The sequence below is a fragment of the Macaca thibetana genome, chromosome 6 (assembly GCF_024542745.1).
Source record: "Macaca thibetana thibetana isolate TM-01 chromosome 6, ASM2454274v1, whole genome shotgun sequence".
NCBI classification, from domain to species: Eukaryota; Metazoa; Chordata; class Mammalia; order Primates; family Cercopithecidae; genus Macaca; species Macaca thibetana.
In genome coordinates, this window is record NC_065583.1 from 78627800 (window position 1) to 78646242 (window position 18443).

At 35.4% G+C, this 18443-nt stretch overlaps 1 protein-coding gene across 25 annotated transcripts in view; it reads right to left on the bottom strand.

The window, feature by feature from the left end:
- PAM (peptidylglycine alpha-amidating monooxygenase) overlaps positions 1-18443 on the bottom strand; it is a 283361-nt gene that overhangs the window by 83222 nt on the left and 181696 nt on the right. For all 25 annotated transcript variants that reach the window (XM_050794832.1, XM_050794857.1, XM_050794855.1 and 22 more), the window contains 2 exons: positions 2516-2564; positions 950-1017 (listed from right to left, as the gene is read on the bottom strand). In XM_050794832.1, the coding sequence (XP_050650789.1) occupies positions 950-1017; positions 2516-2564 (117 nt within the window). The remainder of the gene's footprint in view (positions 1-949; positions 1018-2515; positions 2565-18443) is intronic.

An 18443-nucleotide genomic window follows, 5' to 3' on the forward strand; every position in this document is an offset into this window, starting at 1 on the left:
TTATTCTGTGCCAGCCATTTTACTCACATGAATTCAGAACCCCTTGCCTTATATTTTTATTTTATTCATAAACAGAATGACTAGAACCAAATCAAAATACTCTGTTAGTGAAAACGTAGGCTTAATTTGTTACCTTTAGCTTGAAATTTATCCAGTTGAGAAAGCTTAAAAATTGGTTTTTATTTTTGGAATGGAATAATTTTTGAAAAATTGAATGCAGACACCTAAGATCACTAGATTGACAGTTCCTGTTGAGAAGAGGACATTTCATACTGTTCCTTCCTTACAGTCTAACACAGTAACTATTCAATAAATATTCATTTTATAATAGATGAAAAATGGTAACAAAGAGACCATACTGGTCATTAACTTTAAGAGATTCCCAGTGAAAACAAATGAACAATATATCATATGGCACTTTCATTAGAGGAGCATAACATATATTGATAAATAATATTATACTTATTCTCATCGCTTCTAGTAAACTTGGGAGAATCAGCTATGATCATCCCCATTTTGCAAGTAAAGTAATAAGCCAACTATATCCAAGTTTAAAGACTAAGTTGGTGTTGGATTTGCTAGTCGTTTAATTTGTAAACCTTTCTATGTAGAAGTTTGTGTTACTGCTTATTATGCAGTGTGTCCTCTGCATCTCAAGAATGGATGATTTACTTTTAAATACTCAATATTTATTCTTTAATTTATATAACACACATCTACCCAAGGGCCTCAATTCCTAGCATCTCAACAAAGAATGGAAAAGTAATAAACCACTGGCTTGGAATAATACAAAAATCTATTTTAAATCCAAGGACAATAAAGTATTGGTTTATTTTTCCAAGACGTAAAAATATTGATTATTTTTAAAGTTTATAAAAAATACACCATAAATCCATTTCTACAGTTTAGGTAATGAGGTAATGGTAAATATTAAAAAATCATTACTCACCTTTTTCTCCTGCTGGGATAACAGTGTCAACAGACATCATAAGGTACATGCCAGCAATTAAAGGCTGTCTGCAGAAAAAAATAATATTTTTCTAAATTACCTGAAAAAGTCAAAATGACTGTTTTGGAAAAACACCATATACCTCAATACTCTGGTTTATAAAATGTGATGCTTGTGAAAATCAAAATGAAATAGAAAATGAGGAAGAATTTTTTTTCCTTAAAAAATAATTTTTCATGTGAAGGCAGGCTCTAAATGGTTCCTGTGATAGCTAACTTTACATGTCGACTTGGCCAGGTGCCTGGTTGTTTGGTCAAACACTAGTCTAGGTGTTGCTGGGTAGGTGATTTTTAAATGTGATTAACCTTTAAATTAAACTTTGAGTAAAGCAGATTATTTTCCATAGTGTGGGTGGGCTTCATCTAATCCATTGAAAGCCCGAAGGGAAAAGACTAAGGTCCCCTCAAAAGGAAAGGATTCTGCCTGTGAACTGCCTTTGGACTCAAGAATGCAACATCAACCCTTCCTTGAATTTCCAATTGGCCCAATGGATTTAGAACTTAATCAGTCCCCACAATAGTGTCAGCCAATCCCTTACAACAACTCTTTCTCTTTCTCTCTATCCTATTGGTTCAGGTTTCTTTGGAGAACCTTGACTAATCAGCTCTCATGATTCCTAGCTGTGACATTCATGCCCTGGTCTAATCCCCTCCCCTTTAATGTGGGCTAAAAGAAGTATAGTAACTTATCTTTTTAAACATTTTTAACATTTTTTTTAATTTCCATAGATTTTTGGGGAACGGTGGTATTTGGTTACCTAAATTCTTTAGTGGTGATTTCTGAGATTTTGGTGCACCCATCATCTAAGCAGTATACACTGAACTCAATTTGTAGCCTTTTATCCCTCACCTCCTTCCCACCCTTTCCCCCTGAGGGAGTCTTCAAAGTCCATTGCATCATTCTTATGCCTTTGCATCCTCATAGCTTAGCTCCCACTTATGAGTGAGAACATACAATGTTTGGTTTTCCATTCCTGAGTTACTTAGTAACTTATCTTTAACAAACAGAATATGGCAAAAGTGATGGTATGTCATTTCAAACATTAGGTTACTGAAAGGCTTCCATTTTGCATGCACGCCCTCTCTTGCTTTTTTTGATTACTTTCTATGATGGAGGCCAGTGGCCATATTGTGAGCTGCCCTGTTTATAGCCCGCTTAGCAAGGATATGAGGGCGATCTCCAGCCAACACTCAGCAAAGAACTGAAGCCTGCCGACAATCATGTGAGTGATGTTGGAAGTGACTCCTCCCCAGTCAAGCCTTAAGTTGACTGAAGCCCCAGTCAAGATTCTGACTACAGCCTCTGTGTGAGACCACATGCCTGAGGATCCAGCTAAGTGTGCCCAATTACTGACATACAGGAAAATGAGACAATACATATTTGTTGTTTTAAGCCAGTTAGTTTAGGTAAATTTTTACCCACAGATAATTAATACAGTGAACTTCCCACTCTAAGTTCACAAAGATTTAAATTTGCGGCTGCTCTAGGAAAAATGGAAGTACTTACGGCAGACGTGTGAGGTGTAAGGACACACCAGAACAGTCCTTGTGATTATCTGAAAACACACATAGAAACACATATCTTAAATATGAAAATGTAGAAAACAGATTTCAAACTAGTAAGTTTGAAATTATTATAACCAAATATTTTAAAACACAAGTTATGTTTCATCTGTATTGTTCTTTATGATTTATTGAGTACTTTCATATCCAGTAATTCCTTTAATTGCCAATGTATCATAACAGCAAAAACAGAACTACCATTTCATGCAGTCTATGGTGTTTCTTGACTCATCAAATTGACCAATATATTGACTTTCCTGCAGACATACTAAATACTAGAAAGTTGTTGCTACTCTCTATGCATTATCTGTATTGTTGAAAAACCCAGAAAAGTTGCTGAACTAAAATAGTTTGCTCCATGCTGCACCAAACAACAGACTTTTTTATTTTTTAAAAAGTGTAGTTCATAAGTTAGGTTTTCATATACTTTAGGCATTGTTGAAGTCTACTGACACTCATATATTCATTATTTCAAAATAGAATTTTACTATTGTAGAGACTTTTAATTTCTTCAGTTTATTTCCACAGTTTGACCTAAAGAGCCCATATGCTTGCACATATACACAGTGAGAAGTTCCAGTGGGAGCAACTTGAATGCCCTCAAACAAGGTGGTCAGCAGGGGTCGTGGATCCACAGCTGCTCCTACAGCAGGTGGCAGTTTTGACAAGCAGCATATTTCAGCCTCAGTGTTTGGTGTGAAGATTATGACCTCCAACACGATCCTTGCCACAGTGATGCATTATTATTTCCATAACCTCTATGCTGATCTTACTTCTATGAACTCAGAAACTTCAGCTAGTTTTGCATATTTCCCTGATGATTTGCAGTGTGCTCTGACTTTGCCCTTCTGTTGTAATACAGTGCTTGGGCCACAAGATATGAAACCTCCTAAGAATTAATTCATTTCAATTCACTAGGCTATATATAAAATCTGTCTCTGACTGCATCATCATAAAAGCACTTGACACTTAAAACGTTTAATGCAATAAAAAATTGATGCTTCTGCTAATATTTTACTACATAAAATGAAAAAACAATCAGTACTGAGAGAGTTAAGAACTGTACAGAAAATGAACTCAGAATATCAAAATCATATATCCTGGCTGAAAAAGCCAGCTGGATAGACTTATTTTGTGACTAGAATAAATGTAAAAAGGAGAAAGGAGAGAAGAATTGATAGCAAAGTTAACTCAGAGTCGAGGACCACAGAAATGGAATACTGCTGCTTAAAAAACAGATGGGAACTGCCGTGAGTCAAAGAACTAAAATAATCAAATAAGAGGATTGAATTTGAAGGAAAGGCAGAAAGGAAGCAAAATATATTTATACATATTTCTGTATTTTTTACATATATTTAGTTTATAGTTTATATAAGCTATATGAACTACAGATTTACATTTCAACATAAATATTGAATTTATATTTCAGTATTAATATTGCACATTTCCACATGCCAGATTTGTCAGGTAGAAGGTATGGGATTCATTTGTATTTTTCAATCTTGCAGAATTATTTGATTATAGGATAGTGTCTTACAGGACCATCATCAGTTTTCAACTAGGTGCTCACTGAGTTCCTTTGTCGAAGAGAAGTAAAATCTAGGTATTCAATACTCAGTAGATTAGCACTAGTGATCCATATTTATACCAGTAAGAAACTCTAAGTAGTCTACAATTGAGATAACTTAAGTAAAGAACTTAGCACTCTATTTAGAGCATAGGAAAAATTCACTAAATGCTTAGTTATTATTATTCCATTGGTAGATTTCAAAAAAAAAATCAGCACATGAATATTTTATTTTCAAGAAATGTATTTTCACAGTTTTGAGTGTGAAATTTCTTTAATGAAAGAAACTGAAGCACATCAAATTTCTCCAAGTAATAACACAGGACCAGAAAAAAGCAGGAAAAACATGGGAACATTAAAAGGGTAAAATAGTTTAAAAAAAGAAATTAGAATTGAAATTTGGTATGTTGAAGATATTGTGCAAAACATGTTCTCAGAAGGGTCTGAACTAGGTAGATACAGAATAAAATCATAAGTGAAGCAAAGAAATTTTAGTAAGATAAATACCATGGTCTGGCTAAAATGAAATTCTTAAATTAGAGGCCATGGGACCGTGAGGAAGTTGATAATGTTTCCGGTCCTTCCATGACTTTTAGTAACAATGCACTCCTTGACCAGACCCAAGACAACCTGGTTGTTTTTCTGAGTATTGGGCTTGAAGTCAGTTCAACGGGATCCTAGGTTTGCAGAAAAGATAGTGAGGTCATTTTTGTGTTGATATCGAAATTATTCTTTCAATGTACATTCACTTATTCTATACAACATTATCATGCAAAAGTCCTAACAGCTGTTCTTTTAAGGTGGTTTCATTTATTCTTATTTTAGTTTTATTATTCCAAAGTAAATATTCTTTCTTTCATTGGGTTGGGCTCCAGGTTAACTCTCTCTCAAAGGTACACAGGTAAATACTTGGCCTTTAGCTACTAATGTCCTGTATTTACAGAGAATTGAACCCCAAGACATCCCTGTTAAAAAGATGTTTCATAGTGATTGTTCTCTTGCAGTAAAAATAATTTTAGTGTAAGGGGTCTTAAGATATGGAGATGAAACTTCATTCACTAGATAGGTATAAGGTAAAACTGAGAGGGATATTTCATTATGTCATTATATTCCATTATAATGTCATATGCATGTAGAAGAAGCTTTTGTAATGTTGAAGATATTTACAGTGGAAAAGTTGAAATAATAATTTTTAAAAAGAAATGTAAAATAGCCATGTCTGATAATGCCTTAGAGGCACATCACAACATAGGACAGTATTGCAGTGCTGGTGGTTGGGTGGTAAGACTTCCAAAGAGTAGTCTGATAATGAAAGAAATGAGTATTTCCAGATACTGGATGAGACTTCAAAATAGCATTCAATCAGAATCTAATTTTAAGGAAGATGAAACTGAATGACTACTTCACAAGGGTCTGAGCTTGCCTTTGAGAAATTGCTTTCCTCTGCTCAGGCAGAGATGTATAACCACACTGAAGTATTTTATCAGATACGCAGACTCATAGAATCTCAGAACCGAAAAGAAAACCAGATATGATGGAGTTCAAATCTTACACTTTATGGATAGGAAAAAGAGGTCACAGAGATTAAGTGTGTTGCCTCTTAAGGTAATTCAGCTAATTGGTGACACACCTGAGTGTCAAATATAATTCTCTAATATTAATGTTTAATAAATGCTATTTACTAGGAAAAAAAGGCAAAAATAAAAAATAAGGGTTCCATCTCTTAGAGATTTCCAAGGTTCAAATACCTTGGAAGCTAAGATAAAGGAATTAAGCAAGAATAGATAAGTAACCAGTGGTACTTAAGGACATACACTTAAGTAGGAAGCTCAATTCTCTTAATGGGAGGTGAATGCATGGGATATGAGGTTATCCATCCCAAACTATTTAGCTTGCTTTTCTCATAATAGCTTGTAGTTCCTGCTTGGATTCATAGCTAAGTAGTAAAGTATGTGGAATAATGTATGATAATAACCTACTATATCTTATGTTCTTAGATGATCTTAGATGGTTCTGTTGGTCTCTCCTAATTTTTCCTCTAGAGATAGTGCTCTATACTTTATGAGTTCATCTTGTCCTGGTTGTTTCCTGCTTCAATATAAAGAGAGATTAACCGCTGATCCTGAGGGAACCAATGTATTGTTATAAATGATGTCCTACTAATTGGGAACATCCTTCAGAAAGACATTTGTAGAGTGATTTTCAATTCACCACACTCTCCTAGGAAGGTGAAGGTAAAGGGTAGGAGCACACTCATTTCCTACTATTCCAAGCCACCCTTTTGGATAATGGATTTTCTTTAAGGAGGTACTAAAAAGTATGCCTGAAACCACTGCCAAGTCTTAGGAGAAACAAAAAGAAGTAACATCTTCAATAATAAAAATTAGGCGGGGCACAATGGCTCATGCCCATAATCCCAGCACTCTGGAAGACCGAGGCAGGTGAATCACTTGTCCCCAGGAGTTTGAGACCAGCCTGGACAATATGGTGAAACTGTATCTCTACAAAAAAAAAAAAAAAAATTAGCCAGGCGTGCTGGCGTGTGACTGTAGCCCCAGCTACTTGTGAGGATTGCTTGTGCCCGGGAGGTCGAGGCTGCAGTAAGCCAAGACCACACCACTGCACTTCAGCCTGGGTGACAGAATGTTTCAAAAAAAAATTTTTTTTTAGGAAATTTGGAAGCAAATAATTCTAAACTGCATCACATCTTCCCACCCTCCCAGAGTGTTCTGAACTAATTTAAAGGCCACCTTCTCTACATTCTCTGTCTTGAAACTACAAACAAAAATGAATCAAGGGCATCATTTTTATATTATCAGTAAATGCAAATGACTTTGCAATAATACACATACATAGATGTTGTAATAACTATTTGACTATTAAGCTGTTTTGATCTTTACCTTATGGTTCTTTCTAAATTAGTAACATTAAATTACTGGGACAGGATGTTTTGCTGAGACTAAATCATGGCTCCCAAGGTGATCAAGTAGGAGTAGGAGATTATTTGGGGATTAATTTCTAAAGTTGAGGGAAATTTCATATAATTATAATTACTTTGAAAATCCCTTAGGAGAATAAAGACTGAGGTCTCCTAATAGATCCAACACAGCCAGTTTCCTTAGCATTGGAACAGATCACTGTCAGTTGTGTCAGTTGGGCCATGTTGTTTTTTTAAAAAGATATTTCTATACAGTTGGGCTGTGTTATATAAAAAAGGTCATTTCTGTGCAACTGAAACTCTGCTGCAGAGGGATGGGACATATGTATGAGAGGCAAATAAAAAATGAACCCAACAGAGGGAACAGCGGATCCAGATCTTGTGTTCACTTTGGGCTCTATTAGAGGTGATGAATGAAACTCCAGTTTTAATGAAGCTAAGACACAGCTCCTTTTTTTTTTTTGGACTATCTGGATTAGAAATGCAGGTACTTGGGGGGGGGGGGGGGGGGATTGCATTGGGAGTTATACCTGATGTAAATGACGAGTTGATGGGTGCAGCACACCAACAAGGCACAAGTATACATATGTAACAAACCTGCACGTTATGCACATGTACCCTACAACTTAAAGTATAATAATAATAAATAAATTTAAAAAAAAAAAAAAAAAAAAGAAATGCAGGTACTAAAGTCAGTTAACACTACTCAAAAAATGGTGGTCATCCAAATTAACCAGAAAATTCATATATTAAAGTTTTTTTAATTAGTTCCTTTAAAACAAAATCTGAGTACCAGATTTTTTTTAATTAGTTCCTTCAAAACAAAATCTGAGTTACCAGTCCTGAGCATCAGGACTCCCCAGTTACAGATACATCGAGATAAAAAAGTCTCCATTCAAAAGCATCAACACTTTAAGCTGTCATTGCAAATGTGTATCTGCTTAGCAAAATATAACTGAAATAGGGGCACTGTTAATACATTACACCAGCTACACCGAGGTTTTCCTGGAGGCTGCTGAAAGCTGGGTTAGCAGACAAGCTTCAGTGCTAAATAAACCAGCACGACGGGAAAAAAAAATCTTCAAAAATAATTCCTTTTGAAACTGTCACTGCATTGAGTTAGCCTCTTTTGATTTTGTATTCACTGCTATGGGACTAGAAATTACTAGTTTCCATTTGCCTTGTGGCAAGGAAGAGAAAATGCATTTACCCATCCTGCAAGATGACGACTTTCACAAATGATGGACTGTGCTGTTCCCAAAAGAGATCAAAATGGAAGGCAGGAAGGCAGGCACTACAACCGCTTTTATAATAGCTCTGTATGTGGAGGATGTTATGGCACAACTAATGTAAAAGCACTTTCCTGTTTCCATCTCTTATGAATGCAGAAAATGTGAGTCTACAGTGAAGTTATGATTTATACTATTTCATCTCTCACAATTATGAACCTGCTCCAGAGGCATCCTTCCAAGAAAGTCAAATTAAAAGATAAAACCCACCAATCCTCGATAAATAAAGTTATTTTTTAGAGGTATGGTGCTAAGTTTCAAAATTATTGATTGGCTTTAGAACCCTTTATGGAACTCTGATACAGAGAAAAGTGCACAAATCAGAAAGTAGAGATCCAGGAAACTTAAAAAACTAACACATCCATGTAACCAGCACCCCAAAATCCTCCACTCACATCCCCTTCCTGAGGCATTACATTTTAAACCTTTATATTTACGTACATACCATATTTAAACATTTATTTGTCTTTCTGAAAGAGGTGTCTTTTGGCCAAAACCAAAAGACACATTTAACTAACTTGTTCACTTGCTTCATGGGCTTTGGTTGGGCAGTTTTAAATATTACACTTGGTTACCAAGAAATACTTACTTTTTTATTTCCTCTTTCTTCTGGTCAAAAGGCCTACTAACTACTTTTCATTTTCTTACCTCTGTTTTATTTATATATATATATAGCATTATAGATTATAAAATATATATAGCATTATACACACACACACACACACTTTAAATGATAATCTCAATTTCCTCTTGCATTGTCCCAATTATTATCTGTTTTTCCCCGAGTCCAGAATGTAGCTGCAAAAGTCTAGAAACCATAAACAAAGTACTAGTTAAAATAAACCATGTAATGAAAAGGGATTGAAGAGCTTTGATTTTTAAAAGTCCTTTTAAATACAATTTAAAATATAAAGCTGAAAACTATTTCTCATATAAAATTATTACAAATTTTTGATAGTCTTGAGGGTGTTTTCATATATATGTGTGTGTATATACATATATAAAAGGTTTCCTTTCATTCCCATTGGAATTCTCAACTATTTTGTGCAACAATGTGTAGTCCCTCTTTTGTTTTACTTAAACCTCTAAAGACTCATGATAAACCAAGGAAGGGTAACCTGGCAGGAAAACTAACCCATTTTGTTGGGAACACAGAAAGTTTATATTCTGCAAAAGCTATAATTTAATTGGCATAAATATATTTTTTAAGGTCAACCTAAAATCAGTATCTACATTTTCAACCCAATCATCTTAATCTACTTAAAATACTATTCTGTATTGCGTTTTGGTTCTTTGGTGAAAAAATAAATCCAAAATATCTAATTTACATATAATTATGTATGCATGTAGTCCATGGTATTAATTAGGGAATACACTTTGAACATTATACCTCATACATTTGATTTAGTATTAATTTTTCCATCATTCAATATGTTTATGTAGTAATGTAGCATGAGGATTAAAAAAGAAACATTTATAAGGCACTTCTAAATCGAAAAGTAGTATATAAATGCTAAGTATGATTATTATGTTAATGAAAAAAATACTGAAACCCTTCAGTGACCTGAATTATCTCTCAACATTCCCTTAGAATTTTGCAAGACTTTATACTATAATACAAAGCATCAGCATAAGAAGGGTCTGTGGCTATTGACCAGATTTTACTTTACTTTCAGTTATTATTTGGGGTACGTCGCAGTTAAATTGTGAAACAAGGATAAGACGTACTTGCAAAGAAATGAGACTCAAAAAGTGTGAGGGAGGATAGATGGTCCCACAAGAAGAAAGAGTTTTGAAAGTTTTTAAAGATGGAAAAAGAATAATTAATATGTAATGAGAAGAAATGGAGATCAGGTGAAGGGTTTACAAACTGGATGAAAAGAATAACGTTTCTATTGGGAGAAATAGAAATAGAAAGGCTAGAAGGTTCTCTTCTGCGTCTAGGGAATGTTTGATTTTATTTTGCTAATAGAATATTCTATCAATATTATTAAACATATTTGAATGGTTTTCATCAAATACTTTTTTAGGTAATGTATCTGTTTAGGGTATCCTTTCCGTTTTACAAGTAAAAACAGTTAATTAACACAAAAGGAATTAGTACTAAACGGGAAATGGAATGTGCAAGTCCTAGCACTTCTCTCTAATGACTTCCTTCTTTTCCCAGAATTCCTAGAACATAATAAACAAACATGTCAGGGCCATGAAGAGAGCAGTGGGGAACAACATGAAAGGCAGGAAGCCTATGGGAGTGGGAGTGGTCAGTGAAAAACCAACCTCCGCTACTGTTGTGAGCGCCCTGAACTAAATTTCACTGAAACAGAATTATGTAGCTCCTAATTTTTGTCTGTGCCAGTGGGCAAGTGACTTTTTTATTTCTCCTCTTAATTTAATTGGGTTAAAAATTTAAAGCTATTTGCCATTAATTCAAATGGAATTAATTAGATGATGACTATGTAGCTCTGACCAGCTTTTAAAAATGAGTTAATAATTATGAGTGATTAAAAAAACATGAGTTGCAAAGGCATCAATAAAGGTAAAGCATAAGGATTTCTCAAAAAACTAGAAGAACGAAATGTAAATCTGAAAAGCTAAATTGCATGTAGGAAAGCTTTTCTTTTCCCAAAAAAGACATCACTTACGCTAAATACTATATTGTTCAATGTTGAATTACTTTTTAAAAAATCCATATTTTAAGGGATAAAAAACCTTCTGAATATATTCTTTAAAAAAGAAGTATAACTGCAGTGCTTTACATATCTTCTCATAACCAAATGAATGAAAATGTAATTTCTGATACATAATGGCCATATTTAGGTATTAAAATAAACAGGTGTCCCATGGAATCAATGAGATGACTAAGGATCATTTGTCTTCCATACTAAAGATGATTAACAAAGTTGAAATGCAGCAAGCTAGAGAATCAGAGAGCTCACAGTTATGTGAAGAGACTGGCAAGAGAAAAAAGTATTGCAGGATAATAGGCTTCCTTTAGATCATTTGGGAGGTATTAAATAGTCCTGAAATCATTCACATGACTCACATCAAGCTGCTTGTGTATAATGAAGGTTAGAGAAGAACATGAAGAATATCCGATTACAATTCTGAAATCAGTGGGATTATCAAGCAGCCTGATTTAGAAATATCTCTACATGATAAAGAAAATGGATTACTTCAGACATGAAAATGAAAAGGCATAAATGAGATGAAGTAAACCACTCTGATCTTTATTAATATTAATTTTACTGAGCACCAGTTCATTCCACTTCATAACTATGGCTCAAAAGACTTTTAAAAACAGTGACTCTATTACTTGTTTTATATAGTTAGATCATGAACTTTGTTACATACACAAACTAGAAATCCAATACGAATTAAATTGTTTTGGTTTTAAATAGCACTGGACTACCTTAGGCAAGTCATGCAACCTTTCTGAGCATCAATCTTCATTTCTGTAAAACGGAAGGGTGAGGCCTGATGATCCCTTTTAGTTAGACTGTTCTCATTCTGTCACCCTGAACTCTGTTCTCTGTCTCTGATTTTAAAAACAAGTGCTTTATAAACAAATTAGTACATGACACATAACATCCTTTTCAGAAGAAGAAAACAAAAAGTCATGCTTTCCTGTTCCACAGTGCCTTCTCAGCCCATTTCAACCTCTTCTCCTTAACTGAAAAGGCCATGGCGTTTCGTGCAGGTTGAATGCTACCTTCTTGCCAATCATTTCTCTTTTCAGAGTTGGTTTCATCGACCTCTTCCTTTCCCTTTCTAGTGTCTGTCACCACATATATCCCACTTAAAAATAAAAATGTAGAAAAATGAAGGAATATAAATTATTTTGGCCCATTCTTCAAAAATATATATCTAGATCAAGTGTGAAGAAGGAACATTTTTGCCCCTGTATATGGGGAGGGGAATCTCTAAGAATGTCATATATGCATTGTAAGTAGCTTCTATTAAAGAATTTTAAAATCCAAATGCCAAATTTTGTGAAAAAGTTAAGAAAATAAACTCCTCTTCGAATTTCTAAATGAAATACAGTGCTAGAAGAACTAGACAGTAATTAAATGCATTTTCTTCTTTCAAAGCTCCCCTTTTCTTAAGAGAATTGAGATTTAATTGAACTTATTTTGGTAAATGCAAATTATTCTGCTCATGTCCTAGGCCCCAGGAGATTGCCCTGACATACCTGTTGTATAGGAAAAAAAATGCAGGAGTGACTCTAATCCTTACTAGGAAAATCTGAGTGCCAGTTGTCAAAGTTTAGTTTGCATAAAAATCAATGAGGCAGCTTGTTAAAATTTCAGAATCCTGGGCCCAGTGATATTCTAGTAATACACTAGCTCTGTGAAAAATAATACACACTACTCGTGTGTATATATGTTTATTACAGTTTTTACTGGCAAAAATGTGCAGCAAACAATTTATAAATAATAATAAAATATACAATACTTTTCATTATTAACTTCGTATAAGCAGTTGACTCTCACACAATTCTTTTCTTGACTTTTGCTCTACTTTTTAGATGGTTGTAATCGCCCACTGATGGTTGTAATTGCCATGAAGTAGTTCAGACAAGAATTCTTGTTAATATTTTTGTTTAGTGAAACAACAAAGACATATGTTGGAACTGCACTTGCACATTAAGGATGTCAGCAAAATCTTTGGTGTAATGGATAATAGTGTGCAAATCCTGGAAGAGTATGTCCTAAATTTTGGGGGGCATTCACAGTAATCTACATTGCCAACATCCTCTCCATCATTTTCTCAGATCTAGACAGCCAGCAAAATAATAGATAGAACTTATACTTGCACTATTTGTGAATTTCCATGGTGTAAAATTTTCCACCACAGCTGATTTCAATGTAAATTTTCCCACCACAGTCAATTTCAAACTACCAACATGACATCACTGCTTTAGGAAGAAATTAGCAGTAAAATAACACTTTGTAGTATTTCTACCACACAGATACAACAGGTGCAAATACCCTCAAGAGCACAGATAATAGTAAAATATAGTAAAATAATTAGGAAATAAAGATTTCTAAGTATTTCTTGCCTTTATTTTTAATGATCGCTATATTTAACAATCAGCTTACAAAAACACTGCAAATTACCAATTGGCTCTTGTGAGCCTATCTGAGCCAGCTCAGGCTGCCTATGCTCTACCTTCTGTGCATCTGATTCAGTAGGCCTAGTTTGAACTAGGAACTTTCATTTTAAAAAGCAGCCCAAGGACAGTCTGGTGCAGACAGTCCTCTGATTAGATTTTGAGAAATCCTGATCTAGACTATATAACTTTAGAGGTAATTCTAATAATATTAAGATCTTCCAGTTAATTCTTATCTTTTAAATGAAACATTATAAGGAGTCTGTTTGTTTAAGTAAACACTGAGGAAAAATTTTTAAGTGTGAAAACATCTAGTGCAGGCAAGGTTATGGGACTTGCTCATTCACTGTGGATTGTAAATTGGAAAAACTATAAAGCAATTTGGTGGAATCTGTTAGGGTTTAAACACTCCATGACCCCAAAATCTCATTTCTAGGTATCTACCCTGCAGTAGCAATACATGGTTACCTAAAACATTTCTAACATTGCTTATAATAGCAAAAAACTCGCAGCATCTTTAATAGACAATAAGATACATACATTAGAGTATATCTACAAAAAAGAATACTAGGCAGCCTTTATAAATCATGGAAGAGATTTACATGTGCTGCCTTAGAAATATGTCCAGGGTACACTGTTAAGTGAAAAGCAACAACAACAGATGCAGATCTGTGGGAAATGTGATCTAATTCTTGTCCAAAAAAAAGAAAAAAGTACATATACACATATCTGATACATTAGTTTATCATCCACATATGGAAATGCTGAGATAAGCTAATGAAAAGTTGGCAGATATAAGCAATAGCTACCTGGAGTTGGGGTGGGGAGGAGTTAGGTGAGAAAGGGAGGTGTGATTGAAGAGGGTTTTATCTTTTTTTTCCAATAGTAGGGGTATTACAAATGATTTTCAACTTTTCTTTTTAATAATTTTCTATATTTTCCAAAAGAGGGAAAATAAAGTTCAGAAGAGAAGATTCTTTTAAAGGGAAAATGTGCAGATATATCCAGAGTCCTCCAATCCCTTTTAGTATTTTAACTGAAAACTCAAATATGAAGAAATAATTTCTTTGTTTTAATACCAGAATTTATTGCAATTCTGAAGTCTAAACAGCTTTGGAAGCCTAAAGTTTTTTCATAAAGTTTTGGCAGCAAAATCTGACTTGAATGAATGTGATGATATTTATGTTTTATTCTTTTTTGTGTGAATATTTAAACGTTTGTTATGGAAACATTAGTGTATCTAATTAGGGATGGTATCCCAGATTCACAAAGGTGATAGAGTACATGACTTATTCAGTTTAATACCTTTCAAAAATGTTAAAACCTCCTAATTCCAGACCACATCTGCCCCCAAGCATTTGGATAAAGGTTTGTGTCCCTATCCCCATCAAGGCACACTAGAGAAACTGGAAATGGGAGTTAGGGAGAGAAGAAAGGAGAGTTGGCAGTTGACATGAGTACCAGAGCCTTGAGTATAAAGAAGGAAAACTGAGGTAAAAGTGTACCCTTCCTGGAACCATATTTCTGACACATTTCTGGATCTACCAGGGATGAGGCTTGTTTCAGCAGGGCTGCTATCCCTGGAACTGAGAACTTGGAAACACGATATGTGTTCTGGAATGAAAGATCATGATAAGAACTAACATTACGGTCTATTCTGGAAAGGGGAATCAGATTGATGGATGATGTACATGCCAGGGTCCTATTCAGGGAAGGCCAGGATGAGTGCTTGGATGGTGCTATTTATGTCTCCCTTCTAGTGCAGAGACCCAGTGGCTTTGGGGTGTCTATGTAAGCTGAGGTTGGAGAAGCAGTAACCATACCCTCCCTCCCATATTTGCAATTTCAAAGGAGATTCTTAAATATGGAAGGTAATCCGAAATACTTTAATATGCATAGGCTTAAATAATCTGGCCCATAGCATTGTGCACTTTGCAGTAGAGTGAGTAAAAGCAGGATTAATGTATTTCACTGGAAAGCATGTAGGATGAAGCTACTTGCGCAGAGTGAGAGAAGACAACAGGGAAAGCAACAGGGAGCAATCTTTGACCCAGTTTCCCACTCTTTCTCCAATTAGGTACCAGGAAGTCAGGAGCACTGTAATGCTTACACTGAAGTCAGAACAACCTGCTTTATAGTGGAATGAAATAATTTTAAGCACAGTTACCTTGCCACTGATCTCTGCTCCATCTTGTTCAAAATGCATTAGCAAGGGATTTTTCCTGCGCTCACAATTTCAAAGCTTTTCCTAATAACTTCCTGGCAGTAGTCTTCTAAGAGGTAGAGATACAGCTGGAGTCACAGAGGAATCAGAATTCCTCTGGAGTCCTCTGTTTTCTCTTCCTCCTGCCATGATTACCATTCCTGCCTCTTCACTCTACTACTCTTTCAGTTGTAGTTAAATAGGAACCTTTTGTGGGTGTATATGTGTATTTGTGTGAATACAGATGCACACCCTGTGTTCAGGAACATCCACCTGTCTGGATCTAAGCTATACAGAAACCACACCCGAGTGGACCACAGCCAGCATGGAATAATGCAAGAGGGCAAGGAAAAATCAAATCTGATGGTCACAAAGTCCAGGCTGCAGTGTTCCCATGTTTTTATTTTATTTTTTAATCCCCATTTTCCAGATGATCATGTTTTTATTTAAAAAGTTCCCCATAAGGGCTGCAAGCCAAAGTCTATTTATGCTCACTGATAATATGAAACTCATCTAGATTCCATATCTAACACATAAATTTAGAACAGGAAGAAGGGTGCTTATATGATATCAATCTGGTAACTTGAAACATCTACACTAGGTGTGATCTTGCCTGCTTTCCAATACCCTCTCTCATGGCACTTACTTTGTACTGGCTCACATTATTATTATTTTTTTCTTTTTTTTTTTTTAATTATACTTTAAGTTCTACAGTACATGTGCACAATGTGCAGGTTTGTTACATATGTATACTTGTGCCATGTTGGTGTGCTGCACCTATCAACTCGTCAGCACTCATCAACTTGTCATTTACATCAGGTATAACTCCCAATGCCATCCCTCCTCCCTCCCCCCTCCCCATAATAGGCCCCGGTGTGTGATGTTCCCCTTCCAGAGTCCAAGTGCTCTCACTGTTCAATTCCCACTTATGAGTGAGAACATGCAGTGCTTAGTTTTCTGTTCTTGCGATAGTTTGCTGAGAATGATGGTTTCAGCTGCATCCGTGTCCCTACAAAGGACACGAACTCATCCTTTTTTATGGCTGCATGGTATTCCATGGTGTATATGTGCCACATTTTCTTAATCCAGTCTGTCACTGATGGACATTTGGGTTGATTCCAAGTCTTTACTATTGTGAATAGTGACTGGCTCACATTATTACAGTTATTGTTTTAAGTATACTTATGCTTACTGGACAGGGAACTCTATGAGGGCAGACTTTTGTTCTTACTCATATTTTCCTCCATGTAGTGCATCATGTGAATTGAAATGAGTTGCAATGGTAGCTTGACAACAAAGGGAGCTACAGAAAATATAGAAGAGCAGATAGGAGATGGAAATAAGCCCAGTTACATAGAAAAACTCTACGTACTCCTAAAAACTGGAAAGAAATCATAGCACAATTGTTAATATTCACTAGGATATCTCAAAGTTATGAAGAAAAGGGAGAAGGGGATAAGGAGAACTAACATTCATTGCCAATCTGCTGTGTCAGGCACAGCTGTAGGTATTTAACATATACCATCTAATTTAACTTCCTAAGACACATAAATACTCTATTATTTATTTATTTATTTATTTATTTATTTATTTGAGATGGAGTCTTACTCTATCACCCAGGCTAGACTGCAGTCGTGTGATGGCTCACTGCAACCTCTGCCTCCCGGGTTCAAGCGATTTTCCTGCCTCTGTCTCTCTAGTAGCTGGGATTACAGGCACACACCACGACAGCTGGCTAATTTTTATATTTTTAGTAGAGACGGGGTTTCACCATGTTGGCCAGGCTAGTCTTGAACTCCTGACCTCAGGTGATCTGCCTGCTTCGGTCTCCCAAAGTGCTGAGATTACAGCGTGAGCCACTGTGACCAGCAAAGACACATAATATATTCTAAAATGATTTCTATCCAAGATGTTTTACCATTATAGTACTTAAAGGGTTAACACCTTAGCATTCTGGAAAATGTGGCTATTGAAAACAATCATCCTCTGAAGGTTCTAACTAGAACTTTATGATCTGATTTTACTAATATAATCCCCAAAGTTGGGAGACTAAACTTCTTAGAGCTTACATAAAGGAAAGTTGAAAATAGGATCTCCAGGCTGTATTCATTTAATTTAGAACGTAAATATTAAACACCCACTCTAAGGAAAGTGAAATTTTTGGCTATACTTCCAGGAACATTTAGCAATATACAAAATGCAGGTGTACATACAGGGCTGTGAGAAAGGCATGGAAACAAGCCCAGAGAGAGACAGAGAGAGAGAGAGAGAGAGAGACAGAGAGAGAGTGTGTGTGTGTGTGTGTGTGTGTGTGTGTGTGTGTGTGTGTGTGTGTGTGTGGTTTGTTGTTAATAACATCTGCTAGCTTTCCCATATGCACCAAGAGCTTAATGACAGTAAGTGGAGTATAGTTTGGAAATCTTGCCAATCCAAAGACAATCATGGCTATACATTTGGGAAGAGACCCTGACCTTCATTCTAAGAATATCAGTTCCAACTTCAATAGGTTAGTGCACAGGATCTTCAATTTGAGAAATGAGTTATTGGTGGAGACTAGTAAGCTAATGCCAGAAATTCTGAAAATGAGAGGAGAGTTTTCTTAAGATTCTCCTAGGCCAAAACATCTAGAAGAAATGCGGCAGCATTCAGCAACAATCTCAGGATAATTTTCGCTTCGGAACAAGACTTTGCTGAAAAAACTGGTCAAAAAAAAAAAAAAAAAATAGGGAGAGTGAAACCTGGAGGAACCCCCAATTCTCACTATT